The sequence below is a fragment of the Aptenodytes patagonicus genome, unplaced genomic scaffold (assembly GCF_965638725.1).
Source record: "Aptenodytes patagonicus unplaced genomic scaffold, bAptPat1.pri.cur scaffold_128, whole genome shotgun sequence".
Taxonomy (NCBI): Eukaryota; Metazoa; Chordata; class Aves; order Sphenisciformes; family Spheniscidae; genus Aptenodytes; species Aptenodytes patagonicus.
In genome coordinates this window covers 185,597-203,468 of record NW_027472071.1, presented here as the reverse complement: position 1 = coordinate 203,468, position 17,872 = coordinate 185,597, and the positions used below count along the sequence as shown (strand labels likewise).

The 17,872-nt window shown below is 53.8% G+C and overlaps 1 protein-coding gene across 4 annotated transcripts; it reads right to left on the bottom strand.

The window, feature by feature from the left end:
- Positions 1-104: 104 nt before the first annotated feature.
- CCDC15 (coiled-coil domain containing 15) lies at positions 105-16,641 on the bottom strand. Of its 4 annotated transcripts, none has more exons than XM_076363823.1 (11): positions 16,606-16,641; positions 15,786-15,983; positions 13,433-13,582; positions 12,357-12,539; positions 11,335-11,439; positions 7,304-7,468; positions 5,990-6,109; positions 4,050-4,153; positions 1,500-1,679; positions 1,279-1,427; positions 105-564 (listed from the first exon to the last, which is right to left on the bottom strand). In XM_076363823.1, the coding sequence occupies exons 2-11, from the start codon at positions 15,957-15,959 to the stop codon at positions 443-445; spliced, it is 1,452 nt and encodes a 483-aa protein (XP_076219938.1). In that variant the 5' UTR covers positions 15,960-15,983; positions 16,606-16,641; the 3' UTR covers positions 105-442. The 4 variants fall into 4 exon arrangements, with proteins under 4 accessions (XP_076219938.1, XP_076219941.1, XP_076219940.1 ...); XM_076363826.1 differs by lacking the exons at positions 15,786-15,983; positions 16,606-16,641 and adding exons at positions 13,674-13,830; positions 15,294-15,338; XM_076363825.1 differs by lacking the exons at positions 15,786-15,983; positions 16,606-16,641 and adding exons at positions 13,678-13,830; positions 15,294-15,338.
- Positions 16,642-17,872: the final 1,231 nt, after the last annotated feature.

Below are 17,872 nucleotides of genomic sequence, written 5' to 3'. Positions count from 1 at the left end.
GGGGGAAGGAAGAGGTTAGGGTCAGAAAACCTCCCGGTTTCTAAGAGATACTGACCCCCACGTACCTTTGTTTCTCCTCATTTCACACTCCCAATGAGACAAACAACCCTTGAAAACAGTTTATTCCGCGGCTGAACGCCAAAATTCAAGTGCCTGCCTAGAAGCCAGCCCCGCAGAGCAATGGGCTCCTTCGCACCCACCATCACCCCGTGCTCCCGGTCCGGCCGACCACACACACGGAGCAAAATGGGAGAGGTGCAGCTTAAACCCCAGCACGCGGAGGAGGAGAGGAAAGGTGCCGTCCTGGATGGAGTCGAGGGGCAGGCAGCAGGCAGGACAGGGCACAGCCTTGCTCTCTACTTACAACAGTCGCCAAAATATGGGGAGGTGGGACACACACACACACACACACACGCGCGCGCGCGCGCACGGCTGCCCTCGGTCACAGATGCTTCCCCGAGCGAGCGCAGAGAGCGGCCAGGTCTCGGAGCGGCAGCCTCGCCGAGGGGCTCCTGTCCGCGGGGTCGCAGGACGAGACGACGGACTGCAGAGCGTGGCTGTAGGCTGAGCGGAAAGGGGACACAGAAGCAGCGTTAAGAGATGAGAGTTTCATTTACGGCCGAAACTGGGCTCGGCTTCAGCCTTTTACCATAAAGCAGAGAGAGAAGAACTGGTTTTTAAGATGAATCGACGTGCCTGTAGTTTTCCACATGCTTGTTTGCACGCTCGGCACGCTCCTGAGTACGAAGCGGTATGCGAGCCAAAGCAGGAAAGCCGACGATTTTTTTATAAAGCCCCAATTTCTCTATTTTTTTTTTTCCCCCCCCCAGAAGACAACTCCCAGTTGCTCAGCCAGGTATTTTTCCAAGCCGTACTCGTGATCAGAGCGCTCTCCGTCACCTAACAAAGACAATTTCCGCCACCTTCTTGCATCCTCCCAACAGAAGATTCAGCGTTTAAGGCGAAGAGGTTTTCTGTGCCCGTAACGAGCCTGTTTTGCAGTGTTGTCCTCACGGTTCTCCCCCCCCCCCCAACACATATTACACAGAGGCTGGTGCTTTGCTAAGGATGCCACTAAGCTCCCCGAAGGGACAGAGGAAGAGGCTGGGTTCGAAACAAGCAGCAGAGCACCTGACTTGCCCTCTCTGGCGTATATTTGTAGGAACATCTCTACACAGCAGCCCAGGACCACGGAAACATCTAGCCCCGTTTGATTTCTCCCTGTATAATCGGGGATCCCGGCCCAGGCGCCTCCTCTCCAGAAGCAGGAGCTCCTACCTTTGTGGTTTTTGTAGAAGACACAGTTGTTGGCGCAGGTATCCGGGTGGGAGTCCCAGAAATCGGACCCGCAGGAGCAGAGCGGGGGCAAGTCAATGTTATACAGTTTTATCTTCTCCCTCATCTGGGCTCTCAGAGCTTCGACGTACCTGCAAGGGATAAAATATTCACCTTTGCCAGTAACACCCGGCTCTGTGCAAGGAGAGGGGATCCGTCCGTACCTCACGTACTCCTTATTTCGCTGCTGTTTTTCCTTAATCTCCTTCACTCCCCTCTCCTCCAGTTTAAGTCGGGCCAGGGTTTCACAGGCTCCCTCTCCCGGGGAGGGTTCTGGCCGGTCAGCCGTCTCCCGCATCCTCTGCTCCTCCACCCGGCGCTGGTTCTCCTTCTTGCTCTTAATCCTGCAGGCACACGCACAGCTTAGAGAAGGAGCTTCCCCATCCCAACCTCCATTCCCCGCCGGCCCCTGGCTGTAAGGTCAGGGCCGGGGGACCTCGATGCTGCCGCCGCCTGCTGCTTTAGCCCAAACTACCCACGGCAGGTGAAAAGTAACTCTGCACTAACTGCAGCACCGACTTTCTAACAGCTTTAAACATAAAACAGGCAAAAATGCTTTCCGAGCCCCCATTCTTTCCCCCGGATGGAAACGGCAGCCTATGAATGCTCTCCCGCCCTTGACCTCCTCCTGCCTGCTGGTTTTCTCACCGTCGTGGCCGTCTCCTTCCAGCTCCCTCCCGCGTCACCTTCACGCGCGCTCCCGTTACGAAGTGCCACCTGCACCTCCCCAAAAGAGATGCTCTTCTGCCCTTCCGAAACCAAGAGCAGTGCCTGGGCTCTTTTAGATCCACCAGAAAGGACCAACGGCTCAGCTTCCCCCCTTCCGATTTCCTCTGATTGTGGGGCAGCTTGGACCCTACCCGTAAGCTGCCCTTGCAGCTTCCAGCACGGGGAGCATAACAGGGCTGTTAGAAGAGTGCTGGGTACAGCAAAGAAGCTCCAAGGATCCCACCACCTACTCCAAAACAGGCTTTAAGAGGCATTTTTAACCAAGTCTTCCTCTATTTCCTCAATCTTCCTTGCACCTACACGGCACTCCAGCCCTTTCAGTGGAATCTGGGTTGCGTAAGTCACACCAAACGCAGAGCACACGTTCCCTCGACAAGCGGCAATTACGAAGCACAAAGACTTTAAACTGAAGCATCTGCCATTTTATTCCCGCTGATGAGTACCAAATGCAATAACATGTTACAGGCTGATCACTGCCAAAAGGCATTTAAAAAAAAAAAAAGAAAATCAAGGCTGGGCAGAAGCCAGGGGGAGAAAGCGTAATCGAACGAGACATTTCGGATGTTACTCCATTTGGGGGGTCAAATCTTTACATCGAGAAGGAAAAGTGCTGAAGCCAAACTTCTCTAGTCAAGTTATAAACTCCGAAATGTTTTTTAAATGAAGTGGTAATAGAGCCTTAACTACCCCACCATAAATCTTCCGCTACAGAAACTAAGGCTAAGGCCAACTTAAGGATTTACACTAAGTAATTACAAAACCAGCTCTTTTCCACATACGCCCCGAGCAGCTTTTGCAGCTCCAGCAGCGCCCCTGTAACTTGGGGGGGGGAGGGAATAAAAAGATATCACACTAACTAGGAAGTCCTTGGTGTCTCACCAGCACTTGCAGGGCAAGAAAAGGTCTCCGAAGCTCCTGAGTGCCAATTTGAAAGTCAGGAATGCGGCTGGAGGAGCGTTTCTTTAAGTTGGCAATTTCTCTCCGTAAAGTGACCATGAAAATCCTGCCCTCGGGTGCCTGTGCTGCTCCCACAAAGCCTGCCCACTGCTGAGCCGGCGTTAGAGACCGAGACGGTCAGAGCTACATCGTTTTATTTTAGAGCAAGGCAGAGACACACACACAAAAAAAAAAAAAATCTAGAGTGTCTCCCCTATTTTGGTGTGAATTTGCAGAGCTCCTCCTTAACGAACCCCTTGAAAGGGAGAAGATGACTAAGCCACCGAAACAAGTACTGATACTTTTACGCAGATACTGAGTTTTCAACTCCAGAACAAATGCTGAGAAATCTTTTTATTACACTATATATGTTTATAGCCATGAGGGTGAAGGGTCTGATATTAAAAACCCCAGAGATAAGATCAGTTTAACAACAACAACAGCGTGACCTCACCCCAAAGTTTCTAAACATGGACTGTAGCACAGGGTCTTGGGATCAGTTCCAGAGAGCCACGGTTTGGTGAGCTGCAACCCTCCCAGCCTGAGGTTTCGGGTCCCAACTCCTATCCAAGCTGCGCGGGGACTCAGAAAGTAGATAGAGAAGCACTGAGCACCTCTGAAGGACTCGACACGGCCCAAGGGTCTCTCTTGGGGGCTCGGTCGAATGACTCCCGCCCCAGGGTTAGCAGACCGGGCACCAAAATAAACCCAGGGAGGTAAGTCAGGCTTTACAATCGGCATTCGTATTGCGGAGCTTCTTTCAACGTACTCCCCCATTTTTAAAAAGTTGGTAAAGTGGCCTTTTTAATCCATCAGGGGCAGTCCGTGGCCAAGGAGGCAGAACGCTACCCATCACGTGTTTTTATTTCGTACAAAGCTGGACGGTCTTCTCAAAGCCTCTGCATTTGGGCTGCAGAAGTGCTTTCCAAAAATACCGTTGCCTGGTTCACACCGGACAGGCACACAAGACCTTTCCAGCCTGAAGAAGGGCCCTGCCTGTGACGGAGGAGGTGACACCAAGAGGCCGGCGCTCACCCGCACGTACTCACTCAGCGATTCTCTTCTGCCTCTCTTTCTGCCTCTGCTGTTCCTTCACTTGCTCTCGCTCGACATTCATGAAGAGGCGCCTGTATCTCAGGTACTCGTTCTGACGCTGCAGGGAAGAAGAGGCACCTTTGAGAAGGACGTCTGGGGGCAGGCTGGGATCGGTATCGAGCGGTATCGGCACTCAGCTTGATTTCTGGAGCGCACGTCTATCAGGATAGAAACCTCGCTCCTTCCCCGAGAGATCCTCAAACGTCTCCTTGTGCACATGCCCCAGGACCGAGAAGCCGGAGAGACGGTGGTTAGCTAGGAGAGGACCACCAAGACATCTCGGAGCATCCGAGGGCTTTGTACCAGCATCCCTTGACCGAACCTTCCTATGGATGGAAGCTCTGTCACCTGACAAATTCCTAAACTCTCATTTTCCTGGGGTTAAAAGAGCTGGTTCCCGCTTCAACCCACTTCACCAGAGCGCTACAAGCTACAGGCCGAGAATTTCGATCCACCCGGGGACTGGTGGTCCTCTGTGGTCCACCTGTATCTGCCTGCATCTCCCAAAAAAAGAAAAATAATAATGAACATACAACACCGAGCTGGACCCGCTACACGCAGGAGAACCACAGAGGTGGCAAAGTCATTGCTGAGACAAATCCAAGAGCCCTGCAGGGAACAACAACTCCCGTACGGGTACCGAGCACATGAAGAGGTTTAAATGTCTGGGCCTCAGCTTAACCCCACGGATGCAGCAAGGGTAGGGAAACCTCCTGGCGAAAGCTCGCACCAAAAGCCCTCCCCGCCCGCGTGGGAATCAGTCGGTACACAGCTAGTTTGAGCTCCACGATGCCAGAAAGTTTAAGGCGTGGATTTTTCGACACCAAGAGTTTTGGGCTGAGTTTGTCCATCCCGCCCAGCGGAGAGAGCCCCACGCAGCTGGAGCAGGAGAGATCGCCAGGCTGAAAGGAGAGAAAGCTGGATGAAAAAAAAAAAAACACAAACCACCCCAGTTATCTCAGGGTGGATCAGAGCCAAGGAGATAAAAAGCAAGGGGCAGAGGGAACCGCTGAGGGAAGGAACAGCCTGACGGGCCCCAGCTGCTGTCACGCCGTCTAGAAACCACAACTGCATTTTGGACCAGCTTGTCGGAAAAAAGCGCACGTAAGGAACAACGGGGAGAAAAAAAAAATCAATTCGTTCAAAGTCCTTTCGAGTTTTACGCTGTAAGCTGCAAGAAAGCCGACAGAAGGAGAGGGAAGCGTTCCTCTTCGCATCAGAAGGAAGCGGGAAAATAAAAGTCACTTCCTAAAGGCATCCAAGAGAAACTTCGTCTCTTCGCATCGCCCAGCTTAGCGTGAGCCAAACCGTCCCGGACGCCGGCTGGCAAGGCCTCGTCATTAAATCAGACACTCGGCGTCAGGCCTGCAGTCTGTGCTTGAAAGCTACCACCCCGCTGCCTGTTAGGCGCCGATACGGCAGAAACCTTCACACTCCCAACCTTATACCCAAAGAAGATAAAGTGGGGTTTGTTCTTTTGGTTTTGGTGGTTTGGTTTTTTTCTTTTTTGAAGCATTTTTGGCAGCTTCTCTCTCTCTCTCTCTCCACACAACTACAGAAAGCGACACCTTTGTTTTGCCAGGCAAAATGAAGGAAGCCCCTTTCTCCTCCAACCCTTCAGTGTTATTCAGATCCCAGATTTTGCGGGAGGAGCACGTAACGGTTGCACTTGCGGTCACAATGGACCTTAAAAAAAAAAAAAAAAGAACCCGGTAGGTTTGCCTGGGGCCTGAGACACCACCAACGCCGAGAAACTTATAAACCTAGCAGATGCTTCATACATTAAGGCTGCTCTTGAGGCTTCTTATCCGGGCTAGCAGCATCCCCTACGCTCGATACCTTTCAGTCCTGAAACGGAGACGAAACAATGAGGACTTGGCTCCAGCGGACAAACCTGCTTCTTGGTTTCCTCTTGGTCTACGCCAGCCCAGAGTACGAGGGGAGCTTGGTAATCGGTGTGCAGCCTCTGGGGAGGCTCGGGCGAGCTCGAGTCCTTCACCGATGCGTCACAGAACTGGAAGGTAATGTAAGAGGGCAGCATCAGCATCTTCAGGGTCAAGTTTCTCATCTTCCCTCAGCAAAATACTCCTCTATGCGTGATCCCTACAGCCCTCAACGGGGCAACCCACCTACGAGCTGTGCTTTTTTTCGGGGTATGGGCTGGCTATAGACAGGAGAGACACGTGCGGCACCTCCACGCAGGAGCCTGAGCACCAAAGCTTTGTCAAAACACTTCTAAAGATACCCTTGGAGGAGGTTTCTGGTTTAGTCTAAATATGGATTCACACCTCGCCTCCCCAGATTTTCATTCTGACCTTTGTGAAGTGCAAGAAAAATAACAATACTACAAATAACAAAAGTGTCAGGGGAATTCAACAGCCAACGTCTCCGAAAACCTCGGCGTAAACCTCCGCCTTCTTCCCTCCGCTCAATATTTGCCAAGCCAGTATTTCTGCTTCTAGCTGGACTAATCACCAGCTAAGGTTGGGCACACACTGCTATAGCCATAAAGTATTTGCTAACTACTCCGGGTAATCAGGGCACGGCCATTTCCACATCTCAGATGCGTAATGAAAGTCTGCCTGAAGACAAAAGAGGAATCGATAAATACATAAATACGTTAGCTCAGCCCTTCACGAGCAGACACATTCACGCTGCCTCTAAGGGAGGCGTTTCGCCAGCCCCAGGGCACAGGAATCTGTCACAGCCAGCTCATTCCTCTGATGCAAAGCTGCTTTTCCCCCCCACACCACCACCCCTTTTCTAGGAGGTTTCCGGCCGATTTGATGCACCACCCGCACCTCTTCCACCCCGCTGCTGCCATCGAGCAGGGCAGCCGGACCAGAGGCAGCTGCAGGTCCTGCCAGCCGCAGTCTGGAGTTCGGTTAAGCGTACGACGCGATTGCACGCTCAGCTTCAGATTTCCGCTGAGCGCCAGCCAACTGGCATCACGAGGCAGGCACAAATAAAACCCCTTTTGAAGGCACAGCTGTAAGATGAAAGCAGGGAAACAGGAGCCGCCAATCTCACTTAGCTCTGACACCGCTCTCGAGCCTGTTTTGACGACAGTAGGCTTAAGAGTTAACCAGGCCTGAGGCAGCAACTGCTCTACTACAACAGCAGCCTCGCTGTCTCTGCCGAAATAAACCCAAATCCCAACGATTCAAACCTCTTAGGACCAACTGGCCCGGCCCCGTACGAGCCTTACTTTTTCAAATTCGATTTTGATGTAGAAGTCATCGTCTTGCTCAGCTTGATGCGGGGCTGCCCCCTGGTCCTGCAGTTCAGCTGGAAGATCATGGTGTCCTGCTAGAAGCAGCTCCTCACTCTCATCTCCTGCGGGCACCGCGGCTGCCTTGCAAGACTCCGGTTTCTGGAGGAGAGGGGTGTAAATATGAAATTCAAATGTATCTCCTTCGGTGCTGAGGGCAAATTCAACATCCTCGTGCGCAGGTTAGAAGCAGCTTTAACCCGAGGGCGCTTGTTCTGCAGAGTCAGTTGAGATCCGGCGAGCAGCAACACAATGTGTTCAAGCATCACCGCAGGGCACGAGAGCCAGAAAATCTGAATTTAGCAGGGTAACTCGTGACTACGTTCTCACCAACTGCGGAAACAGAGGGACAGACGTGCGTGGGGCGAAGGAAAGGCAAGGAAAAGACCTCTCCAGGCGGCGTTTCGCAACTGCAAGGAGTTGGGGGGTGGTGGGATCTCTGGAGTGACACTCGAGTACGTAGCGTACTCCTTCAGATGGTAAGTGGGCAGGCTCCCCGGTGGCAATTAACAATATTTTGAGATGCAGCAGATTGTTTCCTACAAACTAAAAAATCAAAATGCCAGAAGCAAGCTCGGAGCCAGGATTTTTTTTCCCCCCACACACGCCCCCCCCCCCCCCCCCCGCCTCGCTGTCCCTTCAGCACGCTAGGAAGGGAAGAGTAGGACTGCAGATCAACAGGAGGAGAAGCAGGTCACGCCAGGGATCCCTTGAGATGGCTCTGCTGCAATACAGGAAGGACGGAGGATAGCCTGGAGTTAGTCTGAACATGAGGTTATTTGACAGGCATGTAGGAATTACTCTATCCACCCTGTTATGACAGAAACACAACACCGAAGTGCTGCTTTGGTGAGGACAAGGGAATAGAGAGGAACGGTTATTGCTTTGTAAGGATGCTCTGAAGCCCTGAAGGTAGAAGGAAATGAAAACTGTGGAAAAAAACCCCCAACTTTGGGGAATGATCAGCGGGGGGAAAGAATTTGGGTGCTGTCACGCTGGGGGGGACCTACAGCAGTACCAAACCCTAAAGCAAAGCGGCTGAAGACTTGGTGAACAGGATCACCTGAAACACAGGACAGATCACCTCCACGCAATTACCATCTAGGTATCTGCTTGGGAAAGCAGGGAAGAAGCTCTTTGAATGTTTTTGACCTGAAAAGAAATCTCTGGGAGAGAGGAAGAGCAACGATTTTGGGAACACGGATTACTGATCGCAGGGAATGCAACTCTTTAGAGGGAAGAAGGGGGTGTGTGAAGAAAAATGAAGAACACAGGACTGAAGGAGAAGCAACAGTTCCTTTAAACTGGGCAAATGCAAACCACCCATCTGGAGTGGAAAGACAGGCGGCGCGGTGCGAGACAACCCTGGCTAAGCCCCAAGCTCTCCTTGGGCCCGCGATCCGTGCGAGCCCAGAGGAAGCGCAGCACGGGTCAGGTTACTGAAGGAATCACGCAGGAGACGACACAAGCACGCGGGGACAAAAAAAAAAAAATAAAGCAAGTGCCAGAAAGGCCAAAGCTCTAAGTAAAACAAGATCAGGGTAACAAGTCAGGCTTTAGTAAGAGAGACTAAAGGACTCGCTACTCAAGAAGGACAGCTATCGGAGGACAGCAAGAACAACAGTGTTTTATGCTTCTGGGCAGCGGCGTCCGGCCAAAGGCTTGCTCTGAGCTAACAGCAGCAGCAAGAAAAATCTTGGATTGTTATTGGGAAGAAAACGTCAGATTATTCCTAGAAGCTGAAGTTTTTAAGCAGGGGGGATGTGCCCTGGGTTACGGCCAGGAGTGGCAGACAAGCTAACAGCAGTCGTGTGTGTCCCCCGTCCTCCCCCCCCCGAAATCCGTGGAGGTCCAGATTATCAGAACAGGGCACAAGGAGGGTCTATCTTTAAATAAAGGAGGAGAAAAGGAAATACTAAAAGAGATGTTAGTCTCAAGAGTTTAACTGCCTGACTTTTTTGGGGAAAAAAAAACCAAAACCCAAGAGGAAATCACCTTGCAAACTGCCTGTAAGCTGCTAGAAAACAAGACAAACAGCAACCGGCATAAATTTGTCAAGAGCAAGTCACGTCTAGCTGGTTTGAATTTCTCCTGCCATAGAAGAAAGAGGCCTCAGGCCAAGCGCAGCAGAAGACATCTCGATTTTAGCTTAGCTTTTGACACGGCCTAATTCAACACTTGTGTAAAGAAATATCTGTCAGGATGAAACTATTACAGCGGAGGTGCAGTACTGATTAAAACCACTGCCCAGATTCAGCCTCACGAGTTCACTGCACAAAACCAGAGTAAGAACTAGGTGGGCTCTGCTTGATAATTTCGTTATCGGCCTGGATGATGGAAGAAAGAAGCACCTTGATTACATTTACCGACCCCACCAAGCCACTTGGAAGTCGCAGAAGTATTTGAGAACAGGCTAAGAGTGCTTGGGTTCAAACCAAAGAAATCAGCTGGGATAGAGAGCACAAGCAAATTCAAAAGCAAAGGTCAAGGCAGTGCACTACGGCAGCAATTACTAAGGTGGTTAAGTCCACAGCAGACTTTTGCATCTGAAGAGAAGGGAATAAACTGCTGTCCTGCCTAGCTGTGAACATGGCAAACCTTTACACAGGGAGAAAGAGTCAGATTAATATTAGAGCTTTTTTTTCTCTACTATCTTGGAGTAATAAAACAGAGTAATGCAATAAATCAATAAATTCCTCCCAGAATAAATTGCCTAGGGAAGCTGTTAAATCCTCCTCGCCAGAGGTTTGAAGAGAGCGCAGATTAACTGTAGCTGCAGTAAGGTTCAGGTGGGAGGATGGCCCAGGATCCCTCCCACCCCTGTTTCTCACTGCTGCGGACGACTCGCCACGGGACTCCCACGCATCCCGCTTGCTATCTTCTGTAACCCTCTGGCTTGCATGGGCAGCGACCGTATTATTCACGCGAGGCTTTAGTGCCGCTAATAGCCAAGTAATGAATCACTCCATCTTGCTGAGCAGTCTGAATGCACTGAGGACTTAAACAGAAGGCATCTGAAACAGATAAGAGGTTTTCGAGTCCATAATGATACTGGTTCTGTAACTCTTGTTCACAAAGCTGACTTCCTTGAACAGAAATCCAACAGTACACAGGGGGAGGAAGAGCCAGACCAACCCTTATGTAAAAGGTATTTTCTAGATAACAGCCAGCCAAGATCTGCTTCACCTTTGATGAACTCAAGAAAGAGATGGGAATGAAGAATTGCAAGACGGGCAAGAAACCGGCTCCGGAGGAGGCAGTAAGACAAAATACCAGGTTGGGTTGCTGCTGGTGTTCTCCAGGATGGACAAAGTATGTCAGTTCAGGAGAGGTCTCGGCATAGAAAGCAGGATAATAGCTGTGACGCAAAGCTGCTCTTGAGAACCGGAGTGACAAAAGCAGGACGAAATTCAACAGAGCAAAAGGTGAGGCACTCGGGACTGACCTCCTTACGTGGCTCCCATGCGCTGCTTCGAGGAAAGCAGCTGCATGCCAACAATTCTCTACCAGAAGCCAGCCCTGGGTGAAGAAAACCCTCCAGATCTCTGCCACCCACATGAAACAAGGGATTGATGCAAGGGAAAGAGCTGTTGAGGTTTGTTGAAGAAATAAAGGCACCTAAGGGGAGGGCTGATAATCACATTCCTCCCAGATACCCAGATCACAATCTCAGCCTTTAAAAAAAATCTTTTCTGAATTCTTGTTTTCTAGTTTCTCTCTCGTTAATCTCTGCAAACAGAGACGTTTTCACCCACTTTATCTTGCTGCCCTCTCTGAAAGGCAGCAAGAACAGAGGGACAGAGCCCTCGGGCCACCGAAATCCATCAGGTGGGTCACGAAAGCCCAGTTTGTTTCACTTCTGCCGGAGAAACTCACTGAACTATGCTTTGGATTTGCTAATTAGAGCCAGACCTTCAACAGTTTGCAAGGCAATTCCTCTCACCCTACCCTAGGCAATCCTCGCTCACCTCTTGCCTCCAGACGCCGCCGGGGAGTTCGGGGGGACCCGCTCCTTGGGGCATGGTTTTGCAGGACGCCAGCCTGCGCCGAACTTGCTTCATGGTTTTGCTAAGCTGCCGTTAAGAGGGAAGGTAAAGACAAGACAAAACAAGAGGTCACTAGCTGCTTGCCGTGAGGGCTACGCCAAGAAGCTTAGCGGCACAGAAGAAATCTCCTAAAGTACCCCCTGCTCCAACCAAGGTGCTTTGTCAAGGGAGCGCAACAAAACACACAATTAGCTTCACAAACAGGTATAAGGTAACCTGCAACCCAAGGTGTCTTTCAGAGCTGCCCCAATGCCCCGAAATCCTGATCCAGGCACGGCAAAGGACTCAGTTACAGCTCATCCGCTCCCAAATCGCTTTGCTGAGGTGCCAGAAGTGCCAGATCCCCGATTGTCCTGTCCGGCGTCCAGCCAGAAGTGATTCTCCACCCCAAGGGAAGCGGTGCTTCAGCCGGAATAACTCCAGAGCCCAGGCGAACACACGCACTTCAGAAAATGCCAAAAGCAGCATAAGCATCGCTATTTTAAAAAAAAAAAAAAAAGCTCGAAACGGTCCCTAAGGCAGGTTTTCCAAGATTTCGGGATCCCACGCTCCTGGTCTGCAGGAGACAAGCTGCAAGGAGGTGGCACCACCTAGTGCCACCTCTCCGACACGACACGCCTGCACAGCAACAAGTCCCTGGGCGCGGAGGGAAAATTCACTGTATCTACAAGCAGCAGGGCAAGTACAACCACAGCATCCCCCAAGACGACACTTACTGTCAGTTTTGAGGCTCCGATAAGAGCTATGGAGGAGTACAACAATACGCAGCAAACCAGAGTGAAAACGTAAGTCAATGTTTTACTCAGTACAAAAAAAAAATAATCAAATCAGGGATGTGTTGTAAAAGAGGGCAGAAAGGTAAATATTGCCCGTCCTCCATTTCAAACCACGAGCAACCAGCATGGCGAAGCAGGGATGAAAAACGCAGGAGGGGAACCGCTCACCTTGGCGGCTTGCTGCTGGAAGGGCTCGCTTTGCACCCCTTGCCGCTGTGCCGGGACAGCGCGAGCGCGGGGACCGCAGATGGCGGGCGCGGGATGGCTCCGAAACAGGCACGTGTTCTTCCTGGGGGTCAAGTGCAGCGCGGAGTCCGAGTACTGAACGGCGATGCAGCTCTCCCTCTCTGCCTGCCGGGACACAGACCCTCAAGTTAAAAAGCCACGTGCAAATCTCTAACCGTCACCCGGCAGGACATCACCCGTGCCGCGCGGGAGTTGCTGGCTCAATTTGGCGGCATTTCTTGGGGTGGACGTTTCTGCTCTCCGTGCTGAGAGGGGCACAAAGAGCCATCAGGCTCGCGGGGGCCGAAGGCATCCGACGGCTTTCAGTTTGGAGCAGTGCTAGCAGAGTTACGTGAGGACATCCCCACTCAACCGTGCCTCCCGAGCCCTGGAAAGAGCCCAAACACCCCAGGGGTGGCCAAACTCGTGGCCATTTCAGTGCGTTCCCTTCTCGCTCCACAGTCGGTTTCTGGCAAGTCTTCCTGGCAGTTTGTTTAAAAGTAGAAAGGATTAAATATATTCCCAGGATAAGCTAAAACAAGCCCACGGGGGAAACGGGAACGTGGAGACAGCGTGAAAGTGTTGCTTGCGAACTACTTGGCTGCCCTGGAAAAGGGATAGCAGAAGTGAGCTGCTTTGTTTAAAACTCGACGAGGAGACATCCACATCATTCACAACTCCGGCCTGGCTATTTTTTAAACTCCATTCAATCCTGCACGGGGCAGCAGGACTCCGTTCTTCTGCCGCCCGAGAGAGCCAGCGACCTTTCCGCAGGGAGGCAAAGGGCTTAAAGCACCTTCAGCGCCAGAGCGAGCCGAGGCGTCACGCTGACCTCGCCTGAGGGGACGCCGTTTGCGGCCACGGGGTCTGCCGTGGCCACGCGTTTCCTTGTTTTTTCTTATTAACACCTTGACTTGAGGTCTAGCGGGCTTTTTTCCTCCCCCCCCCCCCGATTTACACTGGTTTCAGGAGTTTCTCCTGCAAGACTGCTGGCGAGGCAGGGACAGAGATCCGCTTACCGCTTCGTAGGACTTCTGCAGCTGCTGCTTTCTTCGCATCCTGACCTGCTGGTTCACCCGCTGCTTCACCTCTCCCTGGAAACGCCTCAGGCTGGCTGCCTTCTCCCGTTGCTGCTCCTTCAGCTCCTCCTCCACCTGAAACGCTGAAGCCTGCAAGAGGTGAAAGGAGATTTTACGGGGGTTTTGCTACGTCGCAGCATTACAGCAGCTTGCATTCCATCTTCCCTTCCCACACCGGCACCTACGAGCCAGGCAAGCAGCGCCCAGAGCAAACTTCACGATGTTTCATTTCCAAATCTGTGCATTAACAGCTTGGACAACGTCTATGGAATGATTTTGCGCTTGGATTGGATCTAGCTAGCCAGACACGGAGCACGCACACCTCCTCCTTTAACTCTCTGCAACGCACACGGAAAGAAAAAAGAAGGCGGCCTCATACAGCAACTCCTAGCTCCTGCTCCCACGAAAGGATGCTCAAATACTCAAAGCCCGGATCCGAGGGGAACGGGCCCGGCCTCCGATCCCATTAACGCTCCGCAAGAGCAAGGCTGGAAGCATACCCGGGAAGCAGTTTGCAGAGCACGGGCAGGGCTACGGCTCCGAAAATGTTTTTACCATCTGAAGTAAAAGATTAAAAGCAATGACCTAAAAAAAAAAAAAAAAAAGTCTTTTTTTGGGGGGATTTTTTGGTTTTTGGTTGGTTTGTTTTTTTTTTTTTTAAGGTTCTCACTGGAAGTCATGCCAAGCAATTCTGCCGATACTACCACGGTTTAAGGAAAACCGGCATCGCTCTCCTGGCCGTCACCGCAGCACGGCCTAAAGCAAGAAAAATCGGTGACGGGAGGGAGGAAAGGGGCAAGTCTGAAAATCAACTTAGTAAACGCCGGGTCGGATGCTCCCTACATCCCGCTGACTGCCGGGAACGTTACCAGCAGCAAAGCAAGGTCAGCACAGCCGAACAAAGGGCGAAGATGGGGAGAAATCTGCACTGTTAACGACGAGACCAGGCCAGAGCTACACGAAACGGCGCCGTCGGCAGCTTGCTACGCTCCCCGTTGGCAACCTCATTAGCAATTCCGATGCAGGAGGCATTAATATATATTCTTTAATACGATCCGCTGGCGCGTAGAAGCGTATTAAGCAAGCTCCGATAACCCCGTGCACCTTCATCCGCACCTGAAAGCCCCCACACCGAGGGAGGACCGGGAGTGCCCAGGCCCCCCCCCCCCCCCCCCAAAGCAGTCGGGAGGAGTTCGCTCCCCCAGAAGTTTCGCGGTGCCGAGGTGGAAGTTATGTGGAATACGGAGATGATTCATTTCCATATATTATCTCAACCTTTCAGGATTTAAATTACAATATGGAAATAAATCATCTCAGAAGGGCAGGAGCTTCTGTAACGTTTAGACATTAATTACAGGGGACTGAACTCATCATCCTATATTTAACGCACTTTTAGTCCCCTTATAATAACCCTCAAAGCAGAAATCCCTGAGATAAGCATCGATAAAGATTTCTTAAGTGTTTTAATGGGGTACAGCGGAGGTTGGCTCCAGACCCTGAAACGTTCAACTTACTGTTCTTTTTTTAAAAAAGAAAAAAAAATAATCAGCAACATGGAATAAAATCTCCGCTCGCCGACATCCTTTACGGATGAAGGGGAAGGCGAAGAGCAGCATCGATCCGGGGCGCTGGGGCGGGGGGGGACACACACACACACCGGTCAGCCGGGTGCGGCACAAGGCACCTCAGATGCAAAGCTACGGCGGGGAGTTCAAAACCCGGCGCTGATAAACCAAGGAGCATCCGGGAACAGCGAGGGGAAAAAAACTCACGTGGCGGGGGGGGGGGAGGGGGCACAAACCTGCTGAGTTTTAGCTGCGCGACCTACGCTGGAAGGCAGCCTCTAGGAACACGCTGAAAATCTACAGGTCCAGCTAAAATTAAAAGCGCAGAGCGCGCGGTACGAATAATTAAGCAAGGCAGGCAGCCGATCAGAGCATTGGCTGGATTCCCCACCTGACTGGTTTTTAAAACCGATGCGTTTCTCCTAAAAAAAAAAAAAAAAAACAACCCACAGCTTATTTGAGGGGAATCAACTCGGGGCTCGTGTAAACGGGACGCCAGGCTACGGGGACACCACGGTGGCGTTTGACCCTACCAAAAATCATCAAGATAAATTAGTCTTTTTAGGAGCGGTGTTCCTGGCCGCCTTCAAACGGAGATGAACGTTTTCACCCCCGACGGCCCCCGCGGGATTTACTGGCGCAGCTGGGGGGGGGGGGGGGGGTTGGAGACATCCCTGGCAGGACCCGCAAGGCCGGAGGGTGCCCGGGACCCCCGTGGCAGCACTCACGAAGGCCAGGCTCTCCTCCGGCTCCCCCGGGGCACTCTCCACCCAGACGCCCACGGGGGCCACGCTCTGGTTCCTCTCGGCCAGCACCCGCCAGCTCTGCCGCGGGGGTCTCGCCTGACGCCCCCCCGGCTGCTCCCCGGCCCCCCGGGGCCGCTCCTTCGAGGGGGGCAGCATCCCGGCGCCGCGGCGGGTTCGGCCCTGGGGAAGGGGCAGAGGAGGTGAGTGTGCCCCCCCCAGGCACCCCGGCCTGCACCCACAGTCCCCCACCCTGCTCCCTCGGCCACGGTGCGCCCCACTGCCCCCCCCCCCCCCCCCCCGTACCCCCCGGTTATCCAACCCCAGGGCACCCCACGGCAGCCCTGCAGCTCCCCCCTGCCCCCCCCCCCCGTACCGACCGGGGACCCCCAACCCCTCGCGGCTGAGCACCCCCGATGCCCCCCCCACCCCAATGCACCCCCATCTCCCCATCCCTATCAGCCCCCCACCCCCACCCCCCACCCCGGACAGCCCACTGCCCCCCCGCACCCTCATCTCCCCGTACCCCCCGGGCACCCCTTACACTCCCCTCACCCACCAGGCACCCCCACGCCCCCGGGTACCCCCTCCCCTCCCCTCCTCTCCCCCATACCCCCCCCCCGCCCCCAATCTCCTCACCCCTTGAGCATCCCATGGTACCCCCGCATCTTCACCTTCACCTTCCCATACCCGCCCCCCCCCCGGCACCCCCCTCACCCCCACCATCCCTTACACACCCCTCCCCTCCCCTCCCCTCCCCTCCCCTCACCCCCAAAACGCCCTGACGCGCCCCGCCCCCACCAACCGCCACTTCCGCCTCCACCGGCGCTTTGAATCCCGGCGCCACTTCCGGCCGGCCGGCCGACCCCGCCCACATCCCCGCCTACGGCCCCGCCCACTACCCCCCCCGCCCCGGCTCGTCCCGCCCTCTCCTGGCCCCGCCCTCAGCCCCGCCCCCGGCTCGCTCCGGCCCCTCCCTGCCACGCCCCCGCACGGTTTCGGAGACCCCGGTTCGCGTCCCGCCGCGGGTCGGCAAGACACGGGGGGGGGGGGGGGGGGCGGAGGGGGAGGGTGCTGTGTCCCCCCATAGCATCCCGAAACAACCCCCCGAGCATCCCTGAAACACCCCTCCGAGCATCCCCCTGAAAGCCCCCACAAAGTATCCCTACAGTGTCCCCCATAGCACCCCTGGATCCCCGCAAAGTGTCTTCTCTCCACAGCGTCCCCCCCAAAAGCCCCCCCATAGCATCTCCCTATAGCATCCCCCCAAAGCTTCTCCCCCACCCCCTCTAGTACCCCCCTTAATGCCCCGCCCAAAAAGTCCCTCAAAGCCTCTCCCTATAGCGTCCCCCAAATCCCTCCTTACAGCATCTCCCTATCGCGTCCTCCAAAAAGTCCCCCCAAAACACCTCCCCGTAGCATCCCCCCATAACGCCCCCCCGAAAAAGTCTCCCCCAAAGCATCCCCATCCCGCTGGGGCAGGATGCTCGGAGGCCTCGACCCCTTTTCGGGGCCGGGGAGCCTCCTGGGGGAGCGGGAGGTGGCTCACTGGGGTGATGAGCTTGGCAGGTCTCGGGGGGGGGGGTGGGGGGGTGGGAAGCGGCTCCGGGCGTCCTGCCCCGCATCCCCGCTGCCCTATTCAGCGATGCCCGGGGAACCGGCGCTAATTGGCACCGGAGCTGGAACGAAGCCTGGATGCGACCGCGGCTTCTTTTTAAAGCCTGGGAAGAGAAAAAAAGGGGGGGAGCTCCATTGGGGAGGGGGGGGGGTGTCCAGCTTTGCAAAATGCCCTCCCCCCCCCCCAAAAAAAAAACCCCAACCCAACTTAATGGGATGCTCAGAGCCCTAAATCCCATGGGATTGTCCGCGGAGGGGATGGCAAACCTTAGCCGGGCTCGATGGGGTGATGCCCCTGACCTCCGGCATCTCCCCAGGATAGGGAAAACATGGAAATGGGGGGTTGTAACGGGGGGGGGGGGGGGGGAATTGCAAATCTGAGTGTTTTTTCCCCAAATAAATGTCAGCTCGAGGCCGCCGGGGAGGCGAAAGCCACCGGGACACAGGGCTCTATT

Bases quoted from the DNA above. Each gene is read 5' to 3' on its own strand.
- CCDC15 (XM_076363823.1), bottom strand. From the start codon at position 15,959: ATGCTGCCCCCCTCGAAGGAGCGGCCCCGGGGGGCCGGGGAGCAGCCG. The intron at 6,110-7,303 runs GTAAGGCTCGTA...ATTACCTTCCAG, and splicing joins TCAAAATCGAATTTGAAAAA to TTCTGTGACGCATCGGTGAA. The intron at 1,428-1,499 runs GTACGGACGGAT...TATCCCTTGCAG, and splicing joins CGAAATAAGGAGTACGTGAG to GTACGTCGAAGCTCTGAGAG.